This window comes from Podarcis tiliguerta (genome assembly GCF_965153285.1).
Source record: "Podarcis tiliguerta genome assembly, chromosome: 11".
In the NCBI taxonomy this organism is placed as follows: Eukaryota; Metazoa; Chordata; class Lepidosauria; order Squamata; family Lacertidae; genus Podarcis; species Podarcis tiliguerta.
The window spans coordinates 33,555,327-33,579,358 of NC_139544.1; the positions used below are offsets into that span (position 1 = coordinate 33,555,327).

The 24,032-nt window shown below is 43.4% G+C and overlaps 1 protein-coding gene across 1 annotated transcript; it reads left to right on the forward strand.

The window, feature by feature from the left end:
- The first annotated feature begins 2,646 nt into the window (after positions 1-2,646).
- On the forward strand, positions 2,647-6,842 carry CARTPT (CART prepropeptide). Its single transcript, XM_083404587.1, has 3 exons — positions 2,647-3,184; positions 3,519-3,602; positions 5,068-6,842. Exons 1-3 carry the CDS (start codon positions 3,041-3,043, stop codon positions 5,173-5,175), a joined length of 336 nt encoding a protein of 111 aa, XP_083260713.1. The 5' UTR covers positions 2,647-3,040; the 3' UTR covers positions 5,176-6,842.
- Positions 6,843-24,032: the final 17,190 nt, after the last annotated feature.

Below are 24,032 nucleotides of genomic sequence, written 5' to 3' on the forward strand. Positions count from 1 at the left end.
TGTAATTATTTTCCTGTTGCAAGTTGCCTTGAGCATGAGTTTAGCTATGGAAAGGTGGCATACAAATAAAATTATGTATATTACGTAACATTTGGTTTTATTCATTGAGAGTGCATTAAAATATTAAGGAGCTAGGCCTGTTATGGTTGAGGAACAGAAGCAATTCCTCTTTGGGGGAGTACAAGGGATAGTATCATAGGGTCACAGAGTAGACTCATTAAAATTAATAGTCTTCTTAGTTGTGGCTAACTTAAATAATTTATTTCAATGCCCTACTCAAGTAGGACTTACCTGAATACATTCCAAGTTGCATCCGCAGATGAGAATCTAAAACTCAGGGCTTTTTTTCAGCTGGAACTCACTGGAACTCAGTTTCGGCACCTTAGGTGGGAGCCATTGCCATTATTAGAGAACAAGGGAGGCATTCAGGCTGAGTTCTGGCACCTCTTTTTCTAGAAAAATAGCACTGCCTAAGAACATGGGCAGTTCTTGATAGAACTGGTTATTTTGTGTGAGTCATGTAAGTGAGATGTGATTTAAGTGCTTGTTTTAAAATTACTTAGCATTACACGGTTAATGAGATAAGTGAGACCTAATCTATAATAGCAATTTATTTTGAAGTCCATAGTTGAGCAGTCATTGCAGTTTCTAAATGTTACATTCACAACCAAGCCTTAAAGTAGCTTGCCTATACCACCTCAACTCTACCCTGTTTTATAAATTGTATAACCAACAATCCAAAACAATTGTGTGTCCTTCCAAAAGTGGAGTACAACTCTCAGCAGAAGTCATGGGCCTAGCTTGGTGATAGTGGTTAAGAGTGGTAGTCTCGTAACCTGGTGAACTGGGTTCGCTTCCCTGCTCCTCCACATGCAGCTGCTGGGTAACCTTGGGCTAGTCACACTTCTCTGAAGTCTCTCAGCCTCACTCACTTCACAGAGTGTTTGTTGTGGGAGAGGAAGGGAAAGGAGATTGTTAGCTGTTTTGAGAACCCTTAAGGGGAGTGAAAGGCGGGATATCAAGTCCAAACTCTTCTCTTCTATTTAGTAAAGGTAAAGGGACCCCTGACCATTAGGTCCAGTCGTGACTGACTCTGGGGTTGCGGCGCTCATCTCGCTTTACTGGCCGAGGGAGCAGGCGTACAGCTTCCAGGTCATGTGGGCAACATGACTAAGCCGCATCTGACGAACCAGAGCAGCGCACGGAAACGCCATTTACCTTCCCGCCGGAGCGGTACCTATTTATCTACTTGCACTTGGACGTGCTTTCGAACTGCTAGGTTGGCAGGAGCTGGGACCGAGCAACGGGAGCTCACCCCGTCGCGGGGATTCGAACCGCCGACCTTCTCATTGGCAAGTCCTAGGCTCTGTGGTTTAACCCACAGCGCCACCCGCATCCCTCTCTCTTCTATTTAGGGGCTTACAAAAGACAGCTTTGTTTTCAAAAACTTTCCCTGAAGTGTAACTCAGTCATTTATAGAAAAATCAATTTTACATTTCATGAATTTTTTTTAATTTTTTTTTTGAGTTTTGTATGGATAGTTCTATTGTTACAGAATTTGTTGGACTGATTTTCTTGTTCTTGGAGATTGTGCTTCTGTGTTTTACTTTGTTTTTACCATGGGCATGACTTTGATGGCTTTATGCCATAAAGCTGTTTATAAATTTGTTTAATAATAATAATAATAAATTTTTTGACCATGGACTATGTAGGTTGGGGTTGGTGAGAGCTGCAGTCCAAAAATATCTGACCACAGCCTCCCTATCACTGACCCACACCAAAATCCATTTTAAACGACATATTATAAACATGCAGGATGCAGACTGCTCAGTAGCACTTACAGTTTTCATTTGTAACAAGAGAAATGTTAGACTGAAAGCCTATAGGCACCATGACCATTTTCCTTGGCATAATGACAGCTGCATAATGTAGACTGCAAAGTTATTCATCCTCCCTCCATCCTGTTGTGTAAATTCAGGACTGGTTGAAATGTGGTCTTTGTGCTGTGGTTGCTGCCTCTTCTAGTTAGCTCCTGTGCTCTACTGGCATCATTTTGAGTTCTGCACCACATTCATTATTGGAATCATATGGATATTTCGCCTGCTGGTGTCAGCAGACCTGACACTAGGAAAGGAGGCAGGAGCAGAACCATGAACAACATGATGTGGAACTTTGAGCCTTAGTGCCATAACATGGGAGCCATCCATGAGAGTGACAATCTACAAAGATAACATTCAGATTACACCCAACATTAACCAGCTTTCCCAGATTCCTGAATAACTACATAAAATGAAGAGGAACTGCTTCCTATGTTCAGTCAACTGCTTTCTTATATGTTTTCTCTGGGGCAACATGTCTGGTGCCCTCATTATCAGCTTTTTGATGCCAGGCTAAGGCATTTCTTTTGCCCATATACTTCAGTATAATCAAACCTCTTTTGTGGTGCTCAACTTTTGGTCTGGGGCTATCCTTTTCATAGGACTCCTGGACGAGAAATTTTGTTCACTGTGTTTTGTTTCCTTCTTGTTATCTGGTTCCTAACTGGTTTAATTAGTTTTGCGTTTTATGTTGTTGCAAGTTGCTTGGAGACTTCTTTTGTGTAATGACAACATAATAAAAAATACAGATATTATATGCCAACATTTTAGACGCTCCCAGGTACATTCTGACCATGCACAGTGATATTAAGTTGGATCATACTCATGTCCATGAGGAACACGTTGCATTAGAAATAAGAATTGTTTCTGTCTCCGGAAGGAGGCCCGTCACTGCGCTTTACCCTAAGTGCACCCTTCCCCCCCCCTTTCTTTTTGTCTTGCGTCTTCTTCTTGCTCCCGTCCACCCTGGAGGAAATTGAGCTAATCGCCCAACTCATCCGTCATCCACTTTGCAGTCCCCGCCTCCCCCCACCCCATGCATGCACACATCAGCACCCGCGCCAGGACTGACGTATCGCAGAGCAAGCAGTTCTGTCAACAGGTGCCCCCAGCCAGATGTATAAAGAGGGATCCGCGAGGAGCAGCGTTTTCATTTCAGCACCATGGAGAGCTACCGGCTGCTGGCTTTGCTGGGAGCCGCGGTGCTGCTGCTGGTGGGCGTCAAAGGGCAGGAGGAGACGGAGCTCCAGCCGCGAGGCTTGGACATCTACTCCACGATGGAGGACACGTCTCACGAGAAGGAGCTGGTAGGTCCTACAACAGGGAAGGGTGTTCATGGGCAGGGCGGGGGCCACCCAGAAAGCGTGCTCGGATCGCGCGTAAAATCTCTCGCTTAGCTGGATCTCTCCCTTTGCTCGGCAGAGGTAGAAGTCTCGGGGAAACTTCGCCACAGTTAAGAGCGGGCAGGTGATCTAGGGACTGAGGTGGAGCTGAAGCTCGAGGAGGAAGGCTCTCAAGGAGGGTGTCCCATCTCGTGGTGCTCCCGGGCAGCGCAGCGCGTGTCCGCTAGAGGCAGGGGTCCCACCGCCCTGCGAGGTTTGCTTGCGCGATCCACTGACGGGTCGCTTTGTGTGTCCGCAGATCGAAGCGCTGCAGGAAGTTCTGGAGAAGCTGAAAAGCAAGCGGCTCCCGCATTACGAGAAGAAGTATGGCCAAGTCCCCATGGTGAGTTGGCTTCCGATCCCATCGCGCTGAGAAGGGAAAGGGCAGCTTTCGAAGGAGAAAGTTGTCCGGAGAGGGACTAGAGGGAGTGGCGGGGTGGGTGCGTGGTCAAGACAGGGCTGGGACTGTCAATCTGGATTCTGGAAACTGAGCAGTTCCTCCGGACTTCAGCCTGGTTGACTGGTTCTCATCCTGGCGTCCCCCACTTAGGTAATTTGAAATCGGGACTTGGGAGTCCACACCTCTCAGAACTTTTGCAGGTTGTTGCTCTTTCACGCAATTGCTGTGATTCCAAGAGTTCTGAACTCTCCCTGCCGTATTAATCCATTAGGTATTACAAGGCTGCAGTCCCCCGATTACACAGACCTGGGAGTAAATCCCATTAAATTTACTTCTGAGTAGACATGATTGAACTTGAAGCAAGTTTTGGAAGTAAATCCTGGTGAAGATCCAAGAGGCTTCCTCTTTTCAAAATGAAGTTTAAGTGGAAGGTTGCAGTCTTAGTTTCTTCACATATTTTGTTATATCCTATCATCTAAAATTGATGTGGAACTTGGAGCACATTAAAAAAAAAATCCTTCTGAATAGCCGATAAGAAACTGGTCATTGATTTCAGCTGAGGACTAGATTTCACTTCCCCCTTGCTATATTAAGGTATTAGAAGATTACTTTGTATTGCACTGGGAGACAAAATTCCTTAATGTTATCAATATTTAAATTTCCAGTTTGAGTTTTAAGTGGATTCTCATAAAAGTAGGGTTTCAGTTTTCGATCTGTACTTGAAATGTTTGGCAGCAGTATGTGTGCTTTGGTCAAAACAGTTATTTGCTTGTGATCTTTTATTACTTACCAGGAAGGAAGCACCACTGAAAACAATGGGACTTACTTATGAGTTGAAACGTATAGGATTGCTAATTCAAATATTGCATGCTTCCATTATTAAACAACAAATTCCCTAGGGGAAGTGTGCTTGTGAATTTTTTGATGAGATTTTAATGTGGTTTTCTAGATGCTCCAATATTGGTATTCGTATTTCCAGATGGGTGCTTACTGTGGGATCACTGCTCCTCATGCAAGCAGGTGTTGGTTTTGTTGTTGTTTTGTTATTTTTGCAGCACCTACACATCATCATTGGCCTCAAAGTGCAAGCCTGGCTTCACCTCCATTTAATCTGAACTTATCTGTATGAGTAAAAAACAAAAGACCTGTTGGCAATGACCTATCTGCAGGATGTCAGTGACCCATTTGCAAATTAAGCCCCATTCTGGAAGCCCCCCAACCTGAAGCCGAGCAAACCAATTCTCCCACTCATTCGTTCTCCCATTAGGATATTGGGATAGCAGAATATTTAAATCCTTAAAAAGTAAAGCTCGGGTATTGAAAAATTAGTAGAAATGGCACTGTGGCCATTTATGTTCTTCTGCATGGTGACTTCCTTTGTCTAACTGTTCGTTACTCTCAACAACAGTGTGATGCTGGAGAGCAGTGTGCCGTGCGGAAAGGATCCAGGATTGGAAAGCTCTGTGACTGCCCCAGAGGAACATCTTGTAACACTTTTCTCTTGAAGTGCTTGTAAAGAAATGCCCCTCCCTCGACCATTGAAGAACAGAGAAAGATCCAGTTTTGCCTTGCCTGAAGGATCATACCTGTGACGCCGAGGCGGGTGGGGTGGGGTGGAGAATAGTATCCATCACACACACACACATGGGAAAAAAGGAGACAGTTATATTTAACTGTTGCCAGTGCATTACCTTTTAGGATGTCTGACATTTTTCTGTGCCGCCATTTCTTCTCCATCTTGATTTTCTTCCCTGTGTCCATCTTCATTCTTTCCATGCATCTGTATCTCTGTGCAAAGAAGCTCAAATGATATTTTGAAATTAGTATTTTTGTATGTGGAATGTCCTCATGACAACTAGATCTAGGGAGCATCCGTTAACCTGTCTACCTTCTTTGCAGCCAATGGCCCGAGAGACAGGACATGTGGGAGGTTGCAACACATAAACAATAAATAGGACAGTGTCTGTTAATACCTTTTTCATTAAAGCACACCAAGGAAAATGTGTAAATGAACAGTAAGTAAACAAAGGCATCATTCCAAAGCACCCTGTGGGCCAGTCCTTTTGTCTCTGTTTGGTAATGCCTTCACCCTGTGCCTGCACCTTTTTTGGTGGGCAGCCAAATTCTTGAATAAAATAAAATAAAAAGCAATGGAAGCTAATTGTATACTGCATGCTAGGATTCTAGGTGCAATTAGAAACTAGGGATGGTTTTTCTTGACCAAGTGTGCAATGGATCAGCCTGTGGTGTTGCCATTTTAAAGGGCAAGTGTATGTAATAGTAACTGCATTGCAAACATGTCACTATGTTGACTTCATGTTAAACAGCTTCAGCGAGTGAATCTGTACTGATCAGCCACCCATGTTATTTCATGTTTGCTTCTTGGTTACTAAATTCACGTGGTATGAAAACAGTCCTACATTGAAAACCATGTACGGTTGATCTGCAGCAGGCTTCAAAATCTGAAATAATTGGAAGAAATGCTTAATATGTAGCCAAATTAGGTTTTGAAGGAGCCACAAGGCAAAAGAAATGAATATTGCTCAAATCTTCCTCTGTATAAACTTCAGTTGTTGGGTCTTCCTTTCTCAACAGTGAAAAAGCATACAGGTTCAAGGAGAACAAGGGTCTTCTTCAAATTGACCAAAATGTCTAGGCTTTTACCAACAGTTTTACTTGTAAGAAAGCATTGTTAATGGATGTATCCACTTGGGATTGTTTTGGAGACCCAGCGCATGAATTTGGTGCAGTTACAAACAGCATGACCATTGTGCACATCTCTGACCATTGTGCTGACCAAGTCTTGGCAAGAGATTGAAAAAGAATAGGTCAAGGCATCATAAACTCCAAGCAGCTCACAGTAAAGATGTAGGAGTTACTGAATCAAGGTGGGTACTGTACAAATTTCTATTAAATATGGAAAACCTTCCATTTCTAGGCACCATTTCTCACATATCTTATGTTGTGTGGAATGGATAGTAGCTGCTGCAGAACAGATCAGGGTCCAGAACTGTGAGACTGAGTGTTCAGTGGAAGAGTTCTAATGTTTAGAAGCACACAAAACAGAATACTTCTGTACTTCTGTAACAATGCACAGCTCACATATTTAGATGTTTTCCAGTAATGTCCCATTGTGTTCAAATCCTTTATTTGATTGTTAATAAAAATCATTGTTACAAAGTCCTTCTTCAGTGTAGTCCTTCTTCTTTTAGTATCTTCAGACATTTGGGGATTTTTTTTTATACTCGGGCATTTTGGGCTAGGTGGTTGCAAGTCCTTTTTCACCCGCACAAACGTATGCATACATGACCGTGTGAATAGCAAAGCTGAAGCCTTGGTAATAAAGTCATCAGAATTTGGTAAGGTAAATGGGAAATTTGAAGGACTGCTGCCATTGTTTGGATGGACATTGTCAGCAAGATTAACCTGATGCTCTACCGGGATGCTCCTACCACCAGCTACAGTTGTTAAATGGTTAATATTTTGGAAAACAGGGGCTGGCCCAAATGCACTGGTATCTAAGAGGTGTCTTGGGGTGCATGGCCATATTATCAGGAGCACCAACGGAGCAATGTGGGACCCAGGGGTTTCGCCCAAAGTCACTGGTGATATTGTGGTACAAGTCTCATAAACACTTCCATGCTCTCTTGCTTCCTGTGAAACATTGCAAGGATTCAAGGATGGCCACCTCTCAAATGTCTTGGACTGCCTCTGGGAAAATGGTGGAACAATAATGGCTTTATCATAATGCCCAGGGTATTTCAGTGTTAACGTGTGCTCAATAAACAACAAATTAAAAAGTACCATGCGTTGGATTCAGACTATGTTAGTCACAGTTTGCACTGACCTCAGCGGCAAGAATGACATGCAGTGCAATCCTAATCATGACTTTTGTGGAAGCAAATTACATAGTTTACGTATATTATTTCTTTTGTCCATCCTTAATCTTTCAACATTGAGCTTTATTGAATGGCCCCAAGGTTGGAAGCAAAGGAACGGGGAGAGGAACGAGCTGGGGAACCACCAAAGGAATAAGACTCAGAGCCCAGAGAGTGGTGGTGGGACAATGATGAGCAGTTGAGGGGCGGGGGAGAAGACTGGGGAAAGGACGTGTCAGAAGCTGAAGAGGAAACTGGGCTTAGTGAGCTGGGAGGGTCTGGGCAGAGAGTCCAGTATCAGAGGAAGAAACTGAAGCAGGCGAGTCGGAGGAGGGAGGTGAAGAGGCAGTGATGAGTCAGGCTGGTGAATAGTCACAGGTGCCTCCTTCCTGTTGCAACAAGTTCCCTTCCCTTCCCCTCTATCTCCAAGAACCAGAAGAGGGCTGAAATTGGACCAGCAACAAGCTTCACACAGGTGCAGTCTCTGATTGCTTGGAAAAAGCTCTGGAGAGGATAGGACTTAGATGGCAGTGGGAAGGTGGGGACTTTCAGTCTCGGCAGTGGGGTAAGACCTGCTGGGGATCAGCTGCTGTGCTTATTAGGCCTGACACTCAGCCAAGTCTATGAAGATCGTGTTTTTGCTAATACAGAGTTAACTCCAACTGCCAGCTCACTCTTTGACGCAAGGTCTAATATTATGAGAGAGGAAGCATCTCCTGAACCCCTCTCCCCACACCTGGAAATAATTCCTATTGAATTCAATAGGAATGCATCTGAGTAGACATGGTTAGGAGTGCGCTGACAGTTTAGATCCAACCTAATAAACTCTACTGTGTGGGTACACATTTAGAATAAATGATAGCGCAAGGGGCGGGCTGTGGAAATGGAGGAGCTGAAAATAATAAAGCCGCTATTTTATTGAACTAAAGAAACAGAGTTAAAAATAAAACCAGTTTGGAAAATAGGGATGCTATGTGCCCTATATAAAGGGTGTCTGGATGTGAGCCTTCTCAACCTTCATTACTTCCTTGGCAGTGACAGTGTGCATATTTTGCTCCCTCCTCTGCAGTTTCTGGGTATCTTTTCCAGTAATAAGGCTGTGCTGTCACCCAGCACAATGACACAGACCGTGGTGATTTGAGCACCATTGGATGATTTAAGCCTTTAATAGTTAATTCAATCTAGCGTTTGCAGGTGCCTTGCGTCAGTAATCTAACGGGTAACAACATTCCCCAGAATAATCAGCAAGTGTGACAATAGGGTCTTGGGGTGTGTGCGTATGTAGTTTAAAATGGTTAACATTCATTGGGATAACAATTCCATGAAGACACTGTGATTTGTGTAGGTTTGGCTATCATTGTCAAGTATATCTGTGAGTGCTCAACTCTCAGTGCAGATTTAGACGTGCATGTACCAAATCAAAGTCAACTGTACTTTGCCTATGTGATTCCACACACACCATGCATATAAATAGAAGCTATGTTTCGGCACAGAAGAAGAAGAAGAAGAAGAAGAAGAAGAAGAAGAAGAAGAAGAAGAAGAAGAAGAAGAAGAAGCAGCTATGCACTTGCACCGTATTAATCCTTGCAAGCAATTTGATAAATAAAATAAAATTTGATCTGTGCTATACTATGAAGTATGCAATTTATTAACAAGTATTTCACAAGACAATTGCAATAAAATGATTTTTCATTTTTACCTCCCAAATAATTTGGTATCTTCAGCAAACTGAGCCACCTCACTGCTCACTGCTAACCCCTAACTCAAGCACTGGTCTCAATAGATTATTGAGGATCCCCTTTTCTCACATCTGTTCACTGACAAAACTGTCTAACTATTCATAGTTTTGGCTTCCTGTTTTCTAACTCAGGTCAACTATTGATTTACTCTATGACTTAACCTATGGGAAGTTCAAAAAGATGTACATGGTACCACCAGATAGTCACTTCTGCACAGATCCTGGACCTCAGACACTTCCACACTTATCAGGGTTCTAGCCACTTGGGGGGTGTGCCTATTTAGTCAGAAGTGAATCCTATTGAGTACAATGGGGTTTATTTCCATATTGTGTACAGGATTGCATACTAAACCAGCTGACTTCGGGGGTGGTGGTGGGAGAAATAAGAATTTGATTTTCTCTTATTAAATAGGATTCTAACCCCAGAGGAAGTGGAATGTAAAAATACCACATGTTGTTTTTATTGTGTTCTCAGTTCCACACTTGACAGCATTAGACTGTCACTTTTTGCCAGATAGACACACTTCTTTCTATTTCAGGACAGTATTCACTCCTCCGCCGGTGAGATTAAAAATAGTTGATACTTTTCTCTTCAGCGCATTTGACAAATGGTAGTTGACAACAGTTGTTGTTGAGATGTTCAAAAAGGCCTAGAGAGGACAGGGGAGAAGCACCACTGCTCAGCATTTATGTCTCAGATAGAAGCACCTACACCTTTGATCACTTCTACTCACTGAGGGAGGGAGGGAGGGACGCAGGTGGCGCTGTGGGTAAAACCTCAGCGCCTAGGACTTGCCGATCGTATGGTCGGCGGTTCGAATCCCCACGGCGGGGTGAGCTCCCGTCGTTCGGTCCCAGTTCCTGCCCACCTAGGAGTTCGAAAGCACCTCCGGGTGCAAGTAGATAAATAGGGACTACTTTATAGCGGGAAGGTAACGGCATTTCCGTGTGCTGTGCTGGTGCTGGCTCGCCGGAGCAGCCTTGTCACGCTGGCCACGTGACCCGGAAGTGTCTCCGGACAGCGCTGGCCCCCGGCCTCTTAAGCGAGATGGGCGTGCAACCCCAGAGTCGGTCACGACTGGCCCGTACGGGCAGGGGTACCTTCACCTTACTCACTGAGGGGCTGTGATAAACGGTTCCCCTGAGTATAAGTCAGTTTGCTTTTAAAAAGAAGGGGTGTAGTGGTGGCAGTTTAAGACCAGTGCTGCAGTACAGTGGTACCTTGGGTTACAGACACTTCAGGTTACAGACGCTTCAGGTTACAGACGCTTCAGGTTACAGACTCCACTAACCCAGAAATAGTACCTTGGGTTAAGAACTTTGCTTCAGGATGGGAACAGAAATCGTGCAGCAGTGGCACGGCGGCAGCGGGAGGCCCCATTAGCTAAATTGGTGCTTCAGGTTAAGAACAGTTTCAGGTTAAGAATGAACCTCCAGGACGAATTATGTTCTTAACCCAAGGTTGTTGCTGTTGTTTAGTCGTGTCCAACTCTTCGTGACCCCATGGACCAGAGCACGCCAGGCACTCCTGTCTTCCACTGCCTCCCGCAGTTTGGTCAGACTCATGCTGGTAGCTTCGAGAACACTGCCCAACCATCTCATCCTCTGTTGTCCCCTTCTCCTTGTACCCTCCATCTTTCCCAACATCAGGGTCTTTTCCAGGGAGTTTTCTCTTCTCATGAGGTGGCCAAAGTATTGGAGCCTCAGCTTCAGGATCTGTCCTTCCAGTGAGCACTCAGGGTTTATTTCCTTAAGAATGGATAGGTTTGATCTTCTTGCAGTCCATGGGACTCTCAAGAGTCTCCTCCAGCACCATAATTCAAAAGCATCAATTCTTCGGTGCTCAGCCTTCTTTATGGTCCAGTTCTCACTTCCATACATCACTACTGGGAGTGGTAACCAGAGGTACCACTGTATATAAAAAGGAAAACATCCACACTGAATAATCTTTTTGTAATGTAATCCTGAGAACTGCCCAGACTTCACAATTGTAAGAAGAGTCTACTGGTTCATGCCAATGGCTTTTCTAGACCAGCATCCTGTTCTCATAGTGGTCAGCCAGTTGCCTGTGGGAAATGTACGCACTGCTGCATCACAACTGCATATCACCTATCTCTATGACTTGGAGACTTGTCTTATTTGATATGCACTAGCACCATGTGTGTTCGTTGCTTTGGATAACTGAATAGGATATCTGAAGAAAGGCGAATGTTTATTAGAGTAGTAGTAAGCAGATCAATTTAACACACAAGTGTGCACTCACCTGCTCACCTTCCAATGTGATATGTATGCCACTCTTTGCCAGCAATGCTCTTCTGTATTTTGTGTAGGACACCCAGGCCAGTCTCAACACACAAAAATAAATGGGCACGAATCTGAGAGTAGAAATGGCAATATCCAAACTCCAGTGAAGAAACATTTTGACTTCCTAGTGCATTTCATAATGGACTTTAATGTGGCCACCCTCCACTTGAAAGGGAGACTTGCATCTGAAACTGCTGAAGTACAATTTAGCAGGAGGTTCTCCATTCTGTCTCTGCTCTCACCTGGTTGCCAGTGGTTTCCTTCTCAGCAGTCTGGGGTCTGGTGTTGTGACCATCAGGTGGTCTGCAAAGAGCCCTAATTTATAGGCTGTGCCTTTTATTTCTATTTGCTTGATGTCTGTGTGGCTGCTCAGATTCGGATTGCTAGGGGTTCCAGAGCCAGGATGAAGAGGAAGGGAGACAGTGGGCATCCGTGTTTTGTGCCTCTTTGGATTGCTATGGTATTTGATTCCATACTGTTAGTCCTGCATTTTGCTGAGGCTTAGACACCCTGCCTCTTTGACTCTGATACCACGGAAGAGTTTTGTCTCTCTGCTGCTACCCAAAAGTGTGAGTCTGACTCCCTCTCCTGGTAATAAGAGAGATTAGCATTCACCTTAATGGGGCATGTGCAGCATTTTCTCATGCAAAGGCCAGCTGGAATGTGTGGAGTCCTGCAGCGGCTATGCCCAGTGGATGATGCTCTGCTGGAGGCACACTTTTTAATTTTCATATTGCAAAAATAGTTCTTCCATATCTAATGCTTTCAAAATAAGATATTTCAGTTGCGAAGGATGATATTCACAATTTACTGAGGGAGGAAATTCTCTTTGTAATGAACTGTGCCCTTCTCTTCAGGTACAAATAGCAATAATGCAAAATAGGGAGGGACTGATGTGACTATTTGAGCTTTCGAGATATGTTTTTATTGACCTCAGACAAGCTGCAATCAATCCTCAGGACAGCCAACCACCATTTATAATTGCCTGTATTGATTAAGGACACAATCCTTTGCATCACTCAGCACTGGATGCTTGTTAATTCAAATTAAGTAAGGCTTGAGAGCGAGAGAGGTAATGGAAGGCAGATACAGAGGAACAAGAGGCCATAAACTGCTCAAGGTTTGGGTTTTCCGGTGGACAACTCCATACAATACTTTTAGGAAATGGTACTCCCTGTAGAGAAAGGCTCTGACACAGGAGGGGTAGATCTGCTGCATCCCATGGCCCCTGAGTTGCTTTCTTGGGGAATGTAGAATTACAGCTTTCAGCTATATTTAAACTTTGAATTTACATTTCAGTCCATCTTACATTATGCTTCACTCTCCTGGTCCCAATGCTTCTTGTGAAACAGTAATATGACACTCAGGGATGCAGGTGGCACTGTGGTAAACCACTGAGCCTCTTGGATTTGCCAACTGTAAGACTGGCAGTCCGAATCCATGTGACGGGGTGAGCTCTCATTGCTCTGTCCCAGCTCCTGCCAATGTAGCAGTTCAAAAACATACCAGTGTGAGTAGATAAATAGGTACCACTGTGGCGGGAAGGTAAACAGTGTTCTGTGTGCTCTGGTTTCCGTCTCGGTGTCTTGATGCACCAGATGTGGTTTAGTCATGCTGGCCACATGACCCAGAAAACTGTCTACAGACAAATGCAACTCCCTCAGCCTGAAAGTGGAGATGAGCACCGCACCCCGTAGCCGAATTTGGCTGGGCTTAACCACCAGGATCTCCCTTACCTTTGTCTTTACATATGACACATTCACCAACCTGCAGTTATTCTGCTAACCCTTTATTCTGGGATTTTTCAGACTCATTTTATGACACCCCACCACCACCACATTTATTTCATTGCCCTTCCACTGCTGGTTTCTAAGTGTGATTATGAATGTTACTGGTGGGAATGACTTCAATCCTGCAGAACTGGTTTAAATTCTAACTTTGCTGTCCTTTCATGCCACTGAAAATCAGCCACCACCTTGCCTAATGGCCCTGGTTAGCGGCAGATATGCTGCAGCATTTTGTTGCAGGTCGCCACTTGTGCTGTCATGTCATGATCCTAGGAATCAACGTGCCGAACTACACTTCCCAGGATTCCTCTGGGGAGAAGGATTTGCTTTTAAAGCCATTTAAATCCAGTGTATAGAAATAAAATATGCTTGTTCTTCCCCCTATAACCATAAGACATGCCCTTGCGGTCAGAACTGCTTTATATCCAAAACCCACTGCAAAACTGAAGACATGGTGCTCTAATCCCTCAAGCAAGCAGTTTCTAAGGCAGCTGCTGGCATTAACAAATGGTTCTTTCCTGCCAGCGTATGAATGCCAGCTTTCTGGGGTTTTTTCCTCAGTATTGCCACAAGGTTTCTGGGAAGCTGCTGCAGGAGTCCTCTTCTACCCCCATCTATTGCCGGCATCAGTCACATTGCAGCAGTTGTTGCCAAGCAAGGTTTTATTTTAGTGCAGTCATTGTGCCTAAGGCTTTCTTGGCACATCGTTCTGTTTTGCAGAGTTTGTTTCCCTTAAGTGCATCTGTCTTTGCACCAGAGGAGGCAGCAACATCAGATGAGACTTTTCACCTCTGTGAGAATGCCATGAAACTCAGAAACAGCAGGTGGCAATGTTGATTTTGATTTCTCAGGGTGAACAATATACCTTAAAAAAATGTTAAGTGTTTTTTACTGTACACAAGCATTTCAATATCAGCATGCATAGTGGAGTGGAGCGACCCTTTCAGTGCTGGTCGTACTGCTGTTTATCTCGATGAGGCTGGGGAAGAGATTTGTGGTGAGGTCCGGTTTGAGTTGCTACCACCAGTGCGACACTCCAACTTTCCAGGGCAGCCAAATTATAGGGACAGTAAAATTCAAAAGGTGCCCTTTAAATTTTGCCCCCTTGAGGGCTGTTCCCTCCTCGCCACTCCTCTGGGATGTGTCCTGTTCCTGCCAGGGGCACCCACCCTGTTTCCCCCTTCCCTGGGGTCACCCCGATGGCTCTTTGCTGACTTTGGGAAAGATGAGCACCTACTCAGACAATGTTGGCTAGCTGTGACCACTGAGCGGGACCTGCAGCTGCGCCACTTTCACTACTCTGCATTGGGCCAGCCTGGGAGCAGCTCACTTTGGACTGGAATTCTGTAGGGCAAAACCCCCACTGTGTGTTGGGGGTAGGGATGGAAGAGAAATCCAATTATGTTTGCATTTAAAAGCAAACTTTCCAGATTCATACTGTCAGGGCTGGAGTCAGAGGCAGGTCAGTAATAAAAGAAGCAGATCTCCGTTGTCCACTGACTCTTTATTCAAGGAAATTATTCAAGGAAATGAACATACAACTTGCCCTTGTGGTCTCAGCAACACTCCCCCAAAGGTCTTGCCCCTATGGAGCAGTTGCCAGAACTGAAGGTCCCTGCCTTCCACCCTCTCTAAGGCTCCTTCTCTCCTGGGTGTTTCACAGTCTCAAACTGCATCTGCACACCTCTGACCTCTGTTCTGTTCTTCTCATTTCTCTGTCAGTTTATTGGAGACCAGTAGGGAGGAGAGCTTGTCGCAGTAAGAGAGGAAGATTCCTTGGATTCTTCAGCAGTCATTTGACCAACCCCCTCCTCTGCTCCAGCCTTGGAGTCTGAACTGCTCCCTGCCACAAGCTCTTGCTGCTCACTAAACCCTGTTGCCCCTTCAGCCTCTGACACCTGCTCCCAATCTTCTCCCTCTGACCTCCCAGTCAGTTTAGAGGAAAGGCAAATAAGAGGTAACATGTCAGAAGGTTAGAAAAATATGCATGGAATGGAGAAAGTGGATAGAGACTTGGGGGGGGGGAATTATTCCTCTCTCATAACTCTAGAACACCTGGACACCCACTGAAGGTGAATGTTGGAAGACTCAGGACAGAAAAAAGAAAGTACCTCTTCACATAGTGCACAGTTAAACTATGGAACTCACTGCCACTGGAAGCAGTGATGGCCACCAGCTTGGATGGCTTTAAAAGAGGATTAGACAAATTCAGGGAGAAGACGGTTATTGAATGCTACTACCCATGATGGCTATTCTCTTCTTCCACAGTTGGAGCCACAAATGCTTCTGAATACCAGTTGCTGGAAAGCACAGAAGGGCAGAGTGCTCTTGTGCTCGAATCCTGCTTGCTGGTTTCCCACAGGCATCTTGTTGGCCATTGTGAGAACAGGATGCTGGACTAGATGGGTCATTGGCCTGATCCAGTGCTTATCCTTATGCTTATCCTTACAGAGATGGCGCCCAAGGTATGCATATCTTCTATTCTCCTTTTGCCTATGGAGTCCTGTCTCCACACTCTCCTCAGTTGTCAGTTAAGGTCCCCCTAGGGATAGTTAAACTAACTTTCACCTGACCAGAAAGAAGACCACTCTATCAAACACATTGCAGTGCACATTACAACACAAATAGCAAAATACATTATACAATATGCTTTTAAACAGAGTTTAATTATTTATTAATCACAGTTTGATTATTTTTCTGAAGCGGGGGGGGGGGGGGGGAGAGAACAAAAACTTTCCAAAGGCATGCTGGGACATGTAGCTGTTTTCCTTTTAACCAGCAATAGATGATGTGAGCTGGAAATAAACGATGGTAACAGTAGCTTCCTTAGGCAGGGCCAGCCCTCCCATGAGGCAGGCTGAAGCAGGTGCCTCAGGCAGTGAAACCCCATGCAGGTGTCCCACCTGACCACCAGGGTTGTGTAGAGTCAGCGGCTTCTGGTGAGAACTGGTGAGACCCCAGTAAATGAGGCGATGGCTAGGGCAGGGGCATTCATTTCAGTCATTGTACCTGAACAGGGATATTTACACAAGCCAATCTGTTGTTAAGGGATCAAGAAATAGAGATGCCCAATCATTCTGATGGTTGTCCAGACTAATGACCCATTTCAGTTCTTAGCCATGGAATAACTTTTCTGGCGAGCATCATTTATATAATTTTATTAACTGCCAATCAACACTTTGTTTACTGATACTGCCATCAGCAAGGAACCTGCAGTTTTCTTGAGTGGACCGATTTACTGCTTTTAGTAAGCAGTTAGCATACGCTAGCAAGTGACTGCCTTTGGCTGTTATTCAGGCTGAGTCTGCCTGGTGGCAATCCTCTCATGCCGCATATGCTTTGCTGCTCCCAAGTGCTCTCGGCAGGTTTCATGGAAACCGATTTAGTGTAGTCAGTTTCCTTGGCAAACCCCTGGGTCTTGATTCATGCAGCTTCACATCAGAAATCCCCTTTCTAACATATGGATAAGTCTTATAACCAAAATCTAACATCAGACGGCAGACTGCCTAAAACTTTTTTTGAAATGACTGACAATCTGGATTTGATTGATATATGGAGGACAAAGAACCCCCTAGGTAAAGAAGGAACTTTCTTCTCTGAGGCCCACCTGTCCTGGTCAAGGATCGACCAAATCTGGACCTCCAGGGGGCTGGCACCCAAGACTAAAAAGGTGGAAATCTGCCCAAAAACATGCTCCGACCACAACGCTCTGAAATTAGATCTCAGACTTACTCAAACCGGTTCCTTCAGATGGAGAATGAATGACACTCTTTTAAGAGATCAAGAGATTGTGAAAAAGGCCCAAAAAACATTAAAGGACTATTTTGAGATAAATTTGAATACTACAGTAGAAAAAAGAACGATCTGGGACGCAAGCAAAGCTGTCATGAGGGGGTTTCTGATACAACAGAATACAATTAAGAAGAAGCTCTGGAATGGAAAGAAAGATAAAATACTGGAGAAAATACATCAAGGAGAGAAAAAATTGAGAACTAAACCAAAGTCAAAGGATCTGTTGAGAGAAATTAAATTCCATCAAGCAGAATATTCAAAATTGATTAATCAGGAGATTGAATGGAAAATAAAACAGATGAAGCAAAGATCCTTTGAATCAGCAAATAAATGTGGAAAGCTGCTAGCTTGGCAGCTGAAAAAAAGACAAAAGTTGAATACAGTTACAAATCTAGAGATTGAAGGAAGAACGGTGCAGAAACCAGAGGAAATTAGGAAGTGCTTCCACAGATATTTTAAAGAACTTTATGTACAGGGGCCTCAGAAAGAATCAGAGATAGATCATTTTTTAAAGACAAATGGACTATCAAAAATAACTCAAGATAAAAGATCAATCTTGAACTCTACAATAACCACCCAGGAAATTGAAAGTGCCATTCAGAACATGCAACTAGGCAAATCTCCAGGCCCGGATGGGCTTACCTCCAAATACTACAAGACTTTGAAAGACTATTTAACACAACCCTTGTTGGAGGTATGCAACCAGATCATGGATGGGAAGAGGGCACCAGAAACGTGGAAAGAAGCGTTCATCACATTGATACCTAAGATAGAATCTGAAAAGACTCAACTCAAGAACTACCGCCCCATCTCACTCCTGAATGTGGATTACAAAATATTTGCAGACATTTTGGCAAGTAGACTTAAAAAAGTTTTAATTGAAGTAATTCACAAAGACCAAGCAGGCTTTCTCCCTGGTAGACATTTATATGAGAATACCAGAAACATCATCGATATTTTGGAACTTTTACAAACTAACAGGAACACAAGGGCGGTGTTAATTTTTGTTGATGCGGAGAAAGCATTTGACAATATATCTTGGATGTTCATGAAGAAAAACTTGGAAGGGATGGGAGTGGGGCGGGGGTTTGAAAATGGGTTACGAGCAATTTATTCAGAGCAAAAGGCCAAATTAATAGTGAACAATGTGGTGACGGAGGAGTTCAAAATTGAAAAAGGGACACGACAAGGGTGCCCTCTATCCCCTCTTTTATTCATTTCAGTCCTGGAGGTGCTATTGAACATGATAAGGGAGGACCGGCTGGTACAAGGGATAGAGGTCGGAGTGAAACAATATAAACTTAAAGCTTTTGCAGATGACCTAGTTTTGACATTGCAGGAGCCAGAATCCAGTACAAAAAGAGTTCTTGAACTTATATCTGAGTTTGGTCAGGTGGCGGGGTTTAAGTTGAACAAACAAAAAACCAAGGTTTTGACCAAGAATTTGACACTTACAGAAACAGAGGGGTTTCAGAGAGAAACAGAATTAAATGTGGTAAAGAAAGTGAAATACCTAGGAATCTATTTGTCTTCCAAAAATTTGAATTTATTTAAGGACAATTATGAAAAATGCTGGTTGGAAGTAAAGAAGGATTTAGAAATTTGGTCAAGATTGAAACTTTCCTTGTTGGGAAGGATTGCAGCAATTAAAATGAATGTATTGCCGAAAATGTTATTCTTGTTTCAAACCCTACAGATCGTGGACAGAGAGGAATGTTTTGGAAAATGGCAGAAGGATATATCTAAGTTTGTCTGGCAGGGCAAAAAGCCCCGAATAAAGTATAAAATATTAACTGATTCAAAAGAAAGAGGGGGGTTTGCCCTGCCGGATTTGAGGTTGTACTATGAAGCTGCAGCCTTCTGCTGGCTGAAAGATTGGTTTTTGCTAGAAAACACCGACGTCCTAGATCTGGAAGGTTTTGATAATGCATTTGGTTGGCATGCATATCTATGGTATGACAAGGTTAAAGTTCACAAATTGTTTAAAAGCCATATTGTCAGAAAAGCGATTTTTGCAGTCTGGATGAAATATAAAGACTTATTAGAGAGTAAAACACCGAGGTGGCTATCACCGGTGGAGGCCAAAGCTCGAAAAAGACCCAATATGGAGGCCTATTGGCCGAAATATTGGGAATTAATTGAAAAAATTGGAGACGGTTGGAAGTTGCAGAGCCAGGACAAATTAAAAAACAAGGTGCGAGATTGGTTACATTATGCTCAAATTCAAGAGGTTTTTAAAATGGATAAAAAGGTTGGTTTCCAGGAGGGGAAATCGAAACTAGAGACAGAATTGTTAGAACCAAAGACCAAGATTTTATCTAGAATGTATAACTTGCTGCTTATGTGGAACACACAGGATGAGACAGTTAAATCTGCTATGATAAAATGGGCACAGGATGTTGGACATAATATTATGTTTGAAGACTGGGAAAGGTTATGGAACACCGGAATGAAATTCACGGCATCTAGTGCCTTGAAGGAAAACATTATGAAAATGATATACCGGTGGTACATGACCCCAGTCAGGCTAGCCAAGATGCATCACCTGTCTGACAACAAATGTTGGAAGTGTAAGGAAGCAGAGGGGACTTTCTTCCATCTCTGGTGGACCTGCCCAAAAGTGAAGGCCTTCTGGGAAATGATTTATAATGAATTGAAAAAGGTATTTAGGTATACCTTTCCTAAGAAACCAGAGGCCTTCCTGTTGGGCATGGTGGACCAGAAAATGTCAAAGAAAGATAGAACTTTGTTTATGTACGCTAGCACAGCAGCAAGAATACTCATTGCAAAGAGTTGGAAGACACAAGATTTGCCCACGCTGGAGGACTGGCAGACGCAGTTGATGGACTACATGGAGATAGCTGAACTGACCGGCAGAATCCGAGATTTGGATAAAGAAACAATTGAGGAGGACTGGGGAAAATTTAAAGATTATCTGAAAAAATATTATAAGCTGTATGAATCCTAAGAAAGTGCATGATTAGGAAACGTTAAGCTTCTGCGAATATGATTAAGTAAATGGTAAAATTAGTGACAAAAGAGAAAAGGAGACAATTTAAATTGAATATGTTATGTTTATTTTAAAGGTATTGAAATTGAGATATAATATATTGTATTTGGATACATAACATTCGAAAGTTACAACAAGGTATGAAATAAGGTAACAAAATGCTGACATTGTTAATGCAAAGAACGCAGAATCGGAAGGGGTGGGGAAGTCCAAGTTTTATTTTGTTTTTGTTGTTAAAAAAGAGAAAATTTGTTTCTTGTAACTACTTTATTTGTTTATAAACCTATAAAATTATGGAAAGAAACGCAATAAAAAAATTTATAAAAAAAAAAGAAATCCCCTTTCTACGTCTTTGGAAGCAACTGAATTCAGGATGAAAGGTAGCCATTGGCACTTGGCGTTTTCAGAGGAGCAACCTAGAATGGTCTTGTTTTAGAATAACAGCCTCATTCTTCTCCGTTTCCCTAATTTTGGGGGTTCTGTTTTGACAACCCCCAATGCAACATAGTCACATATGGACATGCATATGCAGGCAAGAGATCTGAAGGGTGAATAGCAGCTGGTTGCCTTTAGGGCAGCTTTAGATGCTAAAACGACTCTTGCCTACATGGTTCTTCCAGGCTGCTGACACTCATTGTACACAAACATATGTGCAAACTATAATCTAGAGGTTGGCTTGTTCTGGGCAGAAAGGATGCAAGAGTCTGTGAAATAAACAAAGAAGGTGGTGAAATGATCAGCGCAATCCTATACCATAGCTGTCAACGTTTCCCTTTTTTTAAGGGAAATTCCCTTATTCCGAATAGGATTCCTCGCAAGAAAAGGGAAAAGTTGACAGCTATGTCCTACTAGGGATGCAGGTGGTGCTGTGGGTTAAACCACAGAGCCTAGGACTTGCCGATCAGCAGGTCGGCGGTTCGAATCCCCGCAACAGGGTGAGCGCCCGTTGCTCGGTCCCAGCTCCTGCCAGCCTAGCAGTTCGAAAGCACGTCAAACTGCAAGTAGATAAATAGTTACCACTCTGGCGGGAAGGTAAACAGCATTTCCGTGCGCTGCTCTGGTTCGCCAGAAGCGGCTTGGTCATGCTGGCCACATGACCCAGAAGCTGTACACCGGCTCCCTCGGCCAATAAAGCGAGATGAGCGCCACAACCCCAGAGTCGGCCACGACTAGACCTAATGGTCAGGGGTCCCTTTACCTTTACTATGTCCTATACTTGTGTACTCAGAAGTGAAGCCAACTGAATTCAATGGGACTTACTCCCAGCAAAGTGTGCCAACCCTTTCAGGCCCATGAGCACATTTGCAAACTGTGGTAGGCACCACACACAAACTTCAACCATGCATACACCACAACCATGCACATATTCACACGCTGCAATGACACCTGCACACTCCCCCACTCCACTAACAATAAGGCTTGAAAAATCACATTTCCTCCCTGCCACGAGCCTAATTGGGGATAATCTAAGGCAACTTTGACAGCCAATATTTTTGCTGTATATATGAGTGAAGACAGGAATCTTCTTGCTGGTCTAGATTTAGATATTTTGGAAGTCGGTTCAATCTCTGAGCAAATCGCAAGCCCATGATGAAAGCTTTTTAACTTGCCCGATCTATATGAAAGAACAGTTCTGATTTTATTGATCGCCTTGGGGATGTTAAAACGTTTACAGTTGCTTTTTATAGCTGTGTTGATCAATACTGCCAAAATGCAATGCCTATTAATGCTTTATGATGTGCTCTTCAAATTTACTTTGAGAGAGAATTTATGTTACAAAATGAAATAGAGATATGGACATTTTGGCTGTGCGCACATGAGCAGCTTGAAAATGCAGGGGTTTCATCCCCCCCCCCCGCATTTCAGCTCACTTTCTTTCATTGCTGTACTTCACCTGACGCATTTTACCTGATTTCTTTTCTCACTCCAAACCCCAATCAGTGGTGGACTTTGGGCTCTCAGATTTCAGCAGTGCCCTATGCAACACTAAAAATTGGCGCCCCCTGCCTCTCTTGCTCCATTCTACAGCATTGCTTTGGTGCCCCCTGCAGCATGGCGCCCCCCCCAACACTGCCTCTATCCCAATTCACTGAAGCTTCGATCTGTCCATGTGCAACAGCCGTCTGATGTGTACATACCTCAGGTTAACCATGGCTTCCATTTTCTAATTGGATGGAAGCTGCTTTGAGGGAGATCACATCAAATAGAAGTATTTCTCAAGAAGCTGCAGGATATAGATGGATCCATCACTAAAATATGCTTTCGTATAGATCAGGCGAGTTAAAAAAGCTTTCAACATGAGCTCGTAGTTTTCTTGAAGATGGAAGGACCTACAGAAACATCTAAATCTACCTCTGTGAGAAGGTAGATTTCTTCTTTCTTCACTCATGCATACAGCAAAGGTGATGACCGTCAGGCAACCTTAGGGCAAGCCCCATTTTGACAACAGAACAGTTCAGCCAATACTGCAAGGAAAGGCATAACCGGCAAAGTGTGAAGTGTGATGTTTAGCATAATACAGAAGGATTGTGGCTTCAGAAAGCAGAGGTGGGAGCACACTGGAGCTAGAGTAAATGGCCCTGTGTACACAGTCTTGGGGAAACCATTGGGCTTCCAAGTTCCACATTGCTTTCTCATGGACACGTAACCAACATTTATGAATGATGAACTTATGGTAACCCAATTTTTTTTTTTGGAAAGTACAGTATAGCATGCCTCTGAATGCCAGTCCCTGATAAACAACAGTGGGAGAGAACTTTTGTAGCCCCCCCTGTTCTGCTTGCAAGCTTCCAGGGGCATCTGGCTGGCCACTGTAAGATAGAGTACTAGGCTAGATGGGCCTTTGGTCTGAGCCAGCAGGACTCTCCTTATGTGGCTTCAACTCATATTGTTGGCATTCCTCTGTCTTGAAAGACAATGGAGTGAGTCTCTGGGGGTGAAGTCAAACCACTGTGTAAGCAGCACCAAAGTGACCTCCCCGGGATGCAAGCCTGGGCAGTGTGTATAGTTCACCACTAACAAATGAATGTTGTGTTTTTCTGGTGTTTGCCACTGAAGGGCAGCAGTGATCTACTGAAGCCATCAGAATGCCGGCATTTCAAGCTACAAGCAGGTCATAACTATTTTAAATTGTCTTCTATGTAAATCACCTTGAGATGGTGGTTTAGAAGGTAGCTTATACATCAATTGATAATCATGATAATCATGTACAAATCTAAAAAAATGGATGAGAATCCATTGTTTAATTGTACAAAACCATCATTTTTTTAGGCTATTGCAAGTTGTGGTTGTGTTTTTTTTAAAGTTTTTAGTTTACTGCTTGCTTTAGAATGTTTAAAATCCACTAGTTCTGCTGCAGGGATAAGCTTAAAAGTTGCAGTGTTCAAATCACAATGTGCTGAGCTTATCAGTTCCAAAAAATCTATGGAGTAAACAGGCTGAAGCTTCTGGCTGAAGTTCCTAATTCATCCAGAACCAGTTTTACTGAAGTACATGGCAAAGACTGAAGCCAACGCTCAAGGTAACAAATGTACTATTCACTTAAAAGAACTGATCTCAATGCTACTTCTAAAGAGTTTGGATCTGATTCCAAATCCCTTTGTGCTTGCATGACTCCACATTTATAGAACAACCTGCCTACCCAGTCCAGTACGAGAGGCACAAACCATGATGTAATTTCAAGGGCCGGGCTGAGCTCTTTTTATTTTGTTTTATTCTTGAAGGCTTTTAATGGAGTGATTTATATCCATGCTGCTTTTGCTTGATTCTAATCATTATAATATTGAATAATTTCATTATTTTTTTAATAATATTTTTATTAAGTTTTCCTTTTTAACAATCCAATCAAATCACATTAAATATTCC